Source organism: Octodon degus, unplaced genomic scaffold (genome assembly GCF_000260255.1).
Source record: "Octodon degus isolate 3935 unplaced genomic scaffold, OctDeg1.0 scaffold00006, whole genome shotgun sequence".
NCBI lineage: Eukaryota > Metazoa > Chordata > Mammalia > Rodentia > Octodontidae > Octodon > Octodon degus.
Genome location: NW_004524582.1, coordinates 28,276,772 through 28,285,653, shown reverse-complemented (window position 1 = coordinate 28,285,653; position 8,882 = coordinate 28,276,772). Strand labels below are relative to the sequence as shown.

General features: G+C 53.0%; 1 protein-coding gene and 1 pseudogene across 1 annotated transcript in view; one reads left to right on the top strand and one right to left on the bottom strand.

Annotated features, from left to right (window-relative positions):
• Positions 1–1,687: 1,687 nt before the first annotated feature.
• On the top strand, positions 1,688–2,528 carry LOC101578560 (annotated as a pseudogene).
• A 2,064-nt stretch (positions 2,529–4,592) lies between these two features.
• Wdr1 (WD repeat domain 1) overlaps positions 4,593–8,882 on the bottom strand; it is a 33,481-nt gene continuing 29,191 nt past the window's right edge. The window contains exons 13-15 of the mRNA XM_004624565.3: positions 7,174–7,347; positions 6,880–7,024; positions 4,593–4,918 (exon numbers count right to left, since the gene is read on the bottom strand). Of these exons, the coding sequence (XP_004624622.1) occupies positions 4,812–4,918; positions 6,880–7,024; positions 7,174–7,347 (426 nt within the window). The 3' untranslated portion in view covers positions 4,593–4,811. The remainder of the gene's footprint in view (positions 4,919–6,879; positions 7,025–7,173; positions 7,348–8,882) is intronic.

Sequence of the window (8,882 nt, the reverse complement as noted above, 5' to 3'; positions counted from 1 at the left end):
CATGGAAGGCCCAGGGATCGAAACCCCGGCCTCTGCTCCTGCTTGCAGGTGCTTTAATCTGCTGAGCTATTTGGCCGGGCCCTAGAGACAAACAAATTAAACTTGTATGTATAAACATTATTTTGCCTCCCTAGTGTAAGAACCTGAAAGAGTAAATAAAATCAAAAAGGCACAATAGATACTGTAAAACAGAAAGAATATGGGCAAAGGGAAGGAACAATTGCGATGAGGGAAAGGAGAAAAGAAGAAAGAAGAGAAAAAATATATGTGCATGTACACAAGACAGCTTGGATGATTACGCTGCTGATTTCTTCTGGTCTATTGAAAGGAACTGTTAACACTTAATTTTTTTTTTTCCTTCACTTTTAAGATTTTGATCAATTTTGCATGCTTATATCTGGTAATCTGAACAACTAATTTGAAGACAACAGCATGCAATATACCAGCCATTATTGAATTCCTATTATTTTGTTTAGCTCAGTTCTGTATTGTTTCTATCTTTTAAATTTATTTTTTACTCACACTAAAAATAAATGCACAAGTGCTGGTGAGATAGTTCAGCGGGCTAAGCATCTACTCAGGCAAGAGCAGGATCCCGGCATCACATGCTGCGCCCGTCCCGCCCCTGGGCACACTGAGCCCACAGAGTCTGGGCGTGGTGGTGCACACCTGTAATCCCAGCTCTGGGGAGGCTGAAAACAGGAGGATCACAGCGAGTCCAAACTGTATAGTGAAACCGTACCAAAATTCATTAGAAAAACCAAAACCAAAACCAAATGCATGCTTCAGAGACTGACAGAGTGTCCTAGTGCCTGGTACTTCAACATAAACGGTCAAGATGGCCAGTCTTTTGAAACCCCAGAGGCCCACAGGGGTTGGCTGTCTCATTTTGGGCCTCTCCATCTTACCAAGAGGTCAGAGTAAGGGTTGGGAAGAGGATCCAAGACTCCCTGTGGTCGCGCCTGTCTTCCCTCCACCCCACTCTCTCCAGCGTGGGTTCAGGTCTCTGTGTGGCCCTGAGCTGCCAGCCGACCCGACTCCTATCCTCGTTCCTTCCTAAGTGATCCTGAACCCTGGTCCCTGAAACAGGGTGGCCAGTGAGGTTGCCTGGCACACTGCCAACCGCTCTGCTCTGTGGGATGAGGGAGGCCTCCGGTGAGCCTGTGCTGCGGGTGTCCTCCTCGGCACCTTGGCGCGTGACTTCAGGTAACAAGCCAACTGCTGCTCACACCCTTGTCTCCTCAGAGGAAGAGGCGGCTTTTCGTTTTCTAGTTCTCTCTTGATGTTCCCATGAGTGCACACACATCTCCTTCGCTGAATGAAGCTCGTGGGTTCAAATCCCCTCAGCGCACGTTTGCAGCACGGCGGCTCTGCTGCGGAGCTGGCGCCAGCACGCCCATGCCCAGTTCCTCTTCATCCCTGGGCTCCCTGCCCCGACCTCTCGGTCCCCTTCCTACTTGAGAAAGATCTGCCCACTACCTATTATCTTTTATTTTTGTCTTTATAATTCAAGTTCCTCAGAGGAGAAACCATGTGATATTTAAGCTCGGGCCCGATGTGTTTCACTCAGATCCTTTGTATAAAGCCCTACCCTGCTCACTGAAGAGACCGCCTCCTCCCTGTGGACCTTTCACACCTCAGAGCGCTTGCTTTAAAATAACGAGCCTCTTTCTGTCAGCCGGCCGAGATGCCAAAAGGGAAGAAGGCCAAGGGCAAGAAGGTGGCCCCAGCCCCTGCTGTCATGAAGAAGCAGGAGGCAAGAAGGTGGTAAATCCCCTATTTGAGAAGAGGCCAAAGAATTTTGGCATTGGACAGGATATCCAGCCCAAGAGAGACCTCACCTGCTCTGTCAAATGGCCCCACTACATCCGGCTGCAGCGACAGAGGGCCATCCTGTACAAGTGAAGGTGTCCCTCGTGATTAACCAGTTCACCCAGGCTTTGGACCGCCAAACAGCTACCAGCAGTTTAAGCTCACCCACAAGTACAGACCAGAGACCAAGCAAGAGAAAAAGGAGAGGCTGTTGGCCTGGGCAGAGAAGAAAGCTGCTGGCAAAGGGGATGTCCCCGGTCATCCCGGTCCTCAGAGCAGGTGTCAACACTGTCACCACTCTGGTAGAGAACAAGAAGGTTCAGCTCGTGGTGATTGCACATGACGTGGAGCCCATTCAGCTGGTCATGTTCCTGCCTGCCCTGTGTTGCAAGATGGGGTTCCCTTACTGCATCATCAAGGGGAAGGCCAGGCTGGGGCGTCTGGTCCACAGGAAGACCTGTACCACTGTCGCCTTCACGCAAGTCAACTCGGAAGACAAAGGCACACTGGCTAAGCTGGTGGAGGCCATCAGGACTAACTACAATGACAGACACGATGAGATCCGCCGTCACCGGGGAGGCAACGTTCTGGGTCCAAAATCTGTGGCTCGTATTGCCAAGCTGGAGAAAGCAAAGGCTGAAGAGCTTGCCACTAAACTGGGCTAGGCGTACTCTTGAGTTTTCTGTACATAAAAACAATAAATTGTCCTTAATCCAGTGTAACATAAAATAACGAGCCTGTGGCAATTCCTGTAATAGGTCACTCTATGTACACTATTCTTAGTTTTTAACCACATATTTTGAAAACCATGTTTCCATCAAAATTCAAAAAATGTACAAAGTTTAAAAAGTTGCAGTGTGCTGAACACCTATGTATGCATTGGGACAGCTTAAGCTTCTGTGCTGTTTGTTGTATTTGAGGTTTTGTGAATGGTTTTCATTCAACGCAAGACTTATTCATATAACCAAACGTTATTCTTTATTCCTTGTTATGGCGAGTCTAGGCGTCCCCCCAAGGCCTCATGCAGTCACGGGGCAGTTTCTAGGGCTTGTGATTAATTCATGATCCATGTTTAAGTTATGGGTGTGAGTGCTCCACCAAAGGACAGCCTGATTGCAATGTATGGGAGAGAGGCTTGTCCTTTGCTGCTGCCACTGTTCCTTTGTTCTCGCTGTTTTCTGCCACCATGAACTGCTGCCCTCTGCCATGTGCCACTCTGCCTTGGAGCCAGCTGATTACAGACTGAAACCTCCATAAATTGAGCTAAATAAACCCTTCCTTCCTTAATTGGGGGTGGCAGGTTATCTTGAGCAATGAGAGCAAAGCAAGCGAGACGCTTCCCACTTTTGGCAATACTACTGCTCGTGCAACTGAGTGACCCATGGTTTTCCTTCAAGGGTTTCATTTGCTAACAATTAAAATTGAAGTCGAGTTTTCGGACTGCTACCCAGTTTTATCAACACCTTTTGGGAATCTGGTTTGACCACTGATGCACATGTTGTCCTAGGAACTCCGGGCTTTGCTCTGAGGTAGCCCCGCCGTGGCTACTGCAGATTAACTTTTGATTTCCTTGACTTCTCCAGCCGTTTTACACAGAAGCACTGAAAGCCAATAGGATTAGGCCCTGACTAGGGCAAAGGTGACTTTGCACCAGGACTGCAAATGTCCTTAGCTTTCGTTTTTTTTTTTTTTTTTTCCGGAACCTGGGATTCTACTGAGCCATCTCCCCATCCAAAACAGATCCTTTCACTTTGCAATTAACTTAGGATGCTTGGGAATTTAGTTTTCAGTGCCTAAGTGTTGTTTCTCAAAGGTACTAACAGGTAGGCCACTGCCCAAGGGTGAGATCAGATGGTAGCTAGGCACCTTTCGGGCTGGCATTACAGTGAACAGGCCTCAGACAGGAGTTGTCTAGCGTAGGCTCCAGGAGGTGGGGCTTCTTCTCGGGCTGTCTGTCCACTCCGTGGCCCCTCCTGACCTGCAGGCTGCCAGGACCCACAGCCATGATGGCCCTGTGAGCTCTCCACCCCACGCACCCTGCCACACAAAGGGAGCGACCCACAATGAAGAGAAAAGATATTTAATTATTTCTCTAAAGCGCTCAGTGTTTTCACAAGTGCAAGGGGGAGGGATTGTTCTCAGCCAAGTTACCAGTGATTCCGACACACGCAAAGAAACTCCAGATCACACTGCTTTATACTTTTAATTTCTGCACTGAAAAAGAAAACGCAGGTAAAAACAATGACAGATCAGATTACAGTGACTTTGTCTCTGCCCTTAACGTTTGTTCTTGGGGGCAGAGACATGAAAAACATCAAAGCACGATAACGGTGACCAGGACACTTTGGTCCAGCTCTGGACACAGTGCTGTTAGTGACCAGCTTGGGAACACGGACAGTCAACAGTTAAAAGGTATATTAAAAAGGAAAAAAAAATCATCCCATGACTTCATTCTTAAAACCAAGCACAAAATTTGACAGTGAAATACCTCCAGGGCTGTGTCCCTGGCAAGCCCCAAGGCAGCTTCCGGGATGCGGCTCGGTGCACCCTGGGGGTAGACGTTTGCTCAAGCGCCCTGGCGCAGGCGCCCTCCCCTCCTGGAGCGGGGACTTCCTGTCTTGCAAAGGGGCACCCGTGGCTCACTCCCTGCCCAGTCTCCCGAGTGACAGCAGCAGCCTGGGGAGGCGGGCAGGGCACTGTGCTTTGGAGGCTGAGGCCCCTGGAATGTTCCTTGCTCTCAGGTCTGGTTGGGCTGTGGGTTTTTAGTTATGCTCCACACATTGTTTAAGTGCTTGCTTTATTTTTCATGTGCAAACTGTTACTGTCTAAAGCTTTCAGAAGGACACATACAGACATGAGCACCCTGCAGAGAAACGAGGGTACTAGGCCCTCTCCCTCCTGGGGCAGGGAGGGGCGCGTTACAGAAACGGTTAGAGAAGTGTGTTCTGCGGCAGTTCCGTCTAGTCCCTGACTCGGTCCCTTGGGCGGGTGGGGCATCCTCAGTAGGTGATTGTCCACTCCTTGACAGAGGCATCGTGGGAGGTCGTGACCAGCGTATGCTCGTCCAGCCAGGCGAGGCTGCTCACATGGTGCAGCCGGTGTGCATCTGGGCAGAAACAGAAAAGGGAATTCCGTTGTTCCCAGAGGGCTGAGTGGAAAATACAGTGCATGATCAATTTTCAAGTTACCGTGAGGCACGCTGCCATTAATCCCCTTGAGAATACCCTTCTCCTTGAACACACTCCGTTTTTGTGGCTGCCCTGAACTGATTCCAAAGGTGTGCCTGCATGGCCATTCTGGCACTGGGGAAGAGACGGCCACAGCACCAGATCTGGTGCACAAGGTGGGTGAGGACACACCACCAAGTTTCCATGTGCCCAGCTTTCCACGGGATGGGAATGGAATAATCATACTTTGTGAAGATACTCAGGACAGCGGGCTCCGAGCAGTTTCAGGGAGGGGCGAGGTGAACAGTATGTGGGAAGCGAAAGGAAGCTGTCCATGGGCTTCGTGCAGTGTCTTACTTAGACACTCACTGAATGGTGACCACACCAGCATGTACACCTGGGACCAACAGCAGGAAGCCAGCAGGGCCTACCTCAAGCAGGCCCCTGGACACTGAGCGCAGGGGGCCGTTAGTCAGATCCCCTTTCCCTTGGGGAAGGCCCACAAGGAAAAGCGTGGTCCTTCTCACGCTCCTGCCCCAGGGGCTGCGCCCTACGACACGCGGCAGGATACAGCAGCATTCCTGGTCCCTGAGAACTTACCTGGCAGCTCCTTTCCAGGTTGCAGCACCCCTTACCCTGGTCCAAGGGGTGAAAATTTTCTCTTTTTAAAGTATGAAGCAACAATATTCAGAAACAAACAGATACACAACTGGCCCCAAGTGTCTGCAGGGTCCCCACCAGCCCAGGATAGAAAACGTGTGCGCACCAAGCACAGAGACTCCCTCTGTTTCCGACGTGGCCCTTGTCTGCGGTGTGCACCATGTGTCACGTAGCTGATATATACAGGAGCACGTATGTCACGGGGAGGGGCATTAAAAGGAAGGGGGTAGGGGGCTAGGGATACAATGTACCGGGTAAAGGCTGAGGAACACAGGGCTGAGGACTTCAGTCTTACTTTCCCTAGGCAATCACAGTGATGGCGACAGTGCCTGGATTCCAGGTTGCTTATCATCCCTACTTCTCAATGGTGACAATTGGCCTAGACCTCTGGGGTCACCTCTTCATTGTTCTCTCCAAGGAAGGGGAGTTCCTGTCTGCTCTTCCAGCTCTGATGCTATGAGACTCAGCAGGTAGGCGGCATGTGGGCCCAGAGACTAGGATACTTAAACTACCTGAAGCTAAGGTCAGGTTTGGGGCTATACCCTATCACCATGCTGGTTCTCCTGGGGGCAGAGCCCATCCCCAGGCAAGAAAGCCGGCCTGGGGGCCAACCTGTGTTGGGCAGCTCCTCACCATATTCCACACCATTCATTCCTGCTGTTACCGAGGTTTTATACAAAGCAGCATAGTCCTAGGAACCTGCTGAAGCTCCCCCCCCCCGCACCCGCCAGCCCCCTGGGAACCAAGGACACAGGCCTGCAGCCCCCACCCCCCACGGCCTCTGAATCTCTTCTCCACAGGGAAGACTGCCTTCTGGGTGAAGAACAGGTGGGAGGGACGAGGCTGCAAGGGAGACCTGACAAGAGTGGCACAGCAGAGCAGAAGGGAGGTACAGCAGCAGGTGACAGGCGTCATCCCACTGTGGGCTACCAGCACATGTGACTGCAGAGACCTGGAAGGACAGAAGTGTGGACAGGAAGGATGAGGTGCTGGGTATAGTCATATGTGCCACGAAAAAGCACTCAGCCAGTTTCCTTCTAAAATGTGGAACTCTCACGCTGGCCACCCAGGGGACACCACTGCCACCGAGTGGCAGAACCCAGTCAAGGGCTGAGTTAGGAGCTATTGTGAGCCCTCTGCATGCATGTCCCATGTACGTGCTGGCTGGCCAGCACAGCCCCGAGGCACTCTGCAGCCTGGCTGAGGGCCGACTGCTGTGAGGTATGGGAGTGGCAGTCACCTTGGATCTTGACTCTGGTTTCCGGGTCACTCAGGGTCCAGACATACACCATCATGTCCATGCCGCCAGAGGCAAAGTGTTCGTTGTCTGGTGACCAGGCCAGACACACGATTTTTGCATGGTGCCCATAAAAGACGTTGTTCTCCTAGTTGTGGGTTGGAAAGAGGCAGAAAGCTTGGTTACCTGGTGCCAACCCGTTATCCCTCTGCACCGGGGCAGTGAGCATGTGCAATTTCTTAGTGCTTGATCTGCGTCAGCCACCCGAGTCTACTGGAACCTCTAACTCCCACTCACCGAATAGTCATCAGCAACATTGAATACAGTGACCACCTTGCTGGCGTCACACACGGCAAGGAAGGCGCCGTCGTGGGAGTAGGCCACGTCTGTCACAGGGCCCTTGGCCTCCAGGAGCTTGCCTTCATCCTTGAGAGTTGTGCCCAGGATGGAGTAGATGCGGACATTGCCATCCTGCAGGCGAGGACAGAGTGAATCAGCCCCAGCACTGTGACAGCCCGCCTGGAGGCAAAGGTCAGGCTGTCAGCAGAAGCGCCTTCCCTCTGCCATCCAGCTCTGAGCCGGAGCTCCTGGCCCTGCATGGAGGGCGCCCGCTGCAGCTCATCAACACTTGGGGCTCCCTCTCAGGCAGTGGGACTCAGAGGACTCAAGCCCAACCTCCGTGTTCTGATTCTGCAGGTTGGGCAAGGTGGCACTCTGGGCCGACCTGGGGAGCCCCTGCCCACCCCGGCTGGGTGGGGGCCTCTGCCCTGCTGTCTGCTGCAGAGCTTTTGGTCACCTCACTGTGCTAGGCATTCCTCCCTCCCCAGGGCTATCAGCCTAACTGCTGCATCCAGGGCCTGGCCCCAGCAAGCCACACTTGCCTTCATGGTGGCCCCACCACTGGGACACCAGCATCACTGCCCTGGATGGCCACTGAGCCCTTCCTGACCCTTCTGTAGCAGAAGTCAGGGCTCTGTCATTTGAGGGGAGCCATCACCCACAGGGGGAGCCTCAAATGAGGGAACAGCCAGTGTCCACTAACCGGCAGGTCACTCTGGGCATCAGGGAATAAAGGAAAACCACGCTGCGTGTGCACATCTGACAGATGAGCCAGAACACCTGCTTGCTGGAGCGCCTGTCACTGAAGCAACTACAACTGTGCGTCCAGAGCACAACAGGAGACCGAGTGCAAATGAAGCTGTGATTCACAAAGACTGGGGCCAGGGGAGGCCAAAAAACCTTGAAATGGCCACACCTGTGGTGTAAGCTGGGGCAGTCTGCCTACCACCTCGGTGGAGTGCTCCCTCTCATGTCAGTGGGGTACCCACAGGCCAGCGACACTGTAGACAGTGGCTCCAACCCTATCTGGCTGACTCCTGGGTCCTGGGCCCCACCCTCACACAGGAGGAGCGGCTGCAGGGAGGGATGGCTAGCCTGGCAGAGGACTCCACAGAGGGCAAGCGGGCAGAGCTGTCACACATGTGCCAGGTGCCGTGGACAAAGCCCTCCTTGCAGACCAGCCCTGGAACCCAGAGAGCAGTGGGAAGGCATCAGCTCTGTACACAGCTGGCGCCCTGGGCCCCAGTGGGCTGGCCATCACCTGTAGACCAGCTCTCCCAGCACGAGGACCAGAACACGGAGGGGTCAGCTACCTCCTGCATGGGATGCACTGCTTCCCTATAGGACTTGGCGCCTGCATTCCAGCTCAAGGGCTCCCCAGTCGCGCCCCCACCTGCCAGAGCCTGGGAGGATGAAATGCACGGGGCACATAGTGCTCAGGCCCTGACCCGGCAGACACGAGCTCTCATACACGAGCTCTCACTCTACCCCATGGGAAAGCACCCCACGGATGACTCAAAGATAGAATTTGGAAAACTGAAGTCACCAGAGTGGCTCTGTACTAAAAAGGTACTGGGAAGGCTCGTCACTCAGCGGCAAGACCCACGGGATGCTGTCCCAGCTGGGCACACTACCTTCTCTCTCTCTTTTTTTCTCTCTCCTCTCTC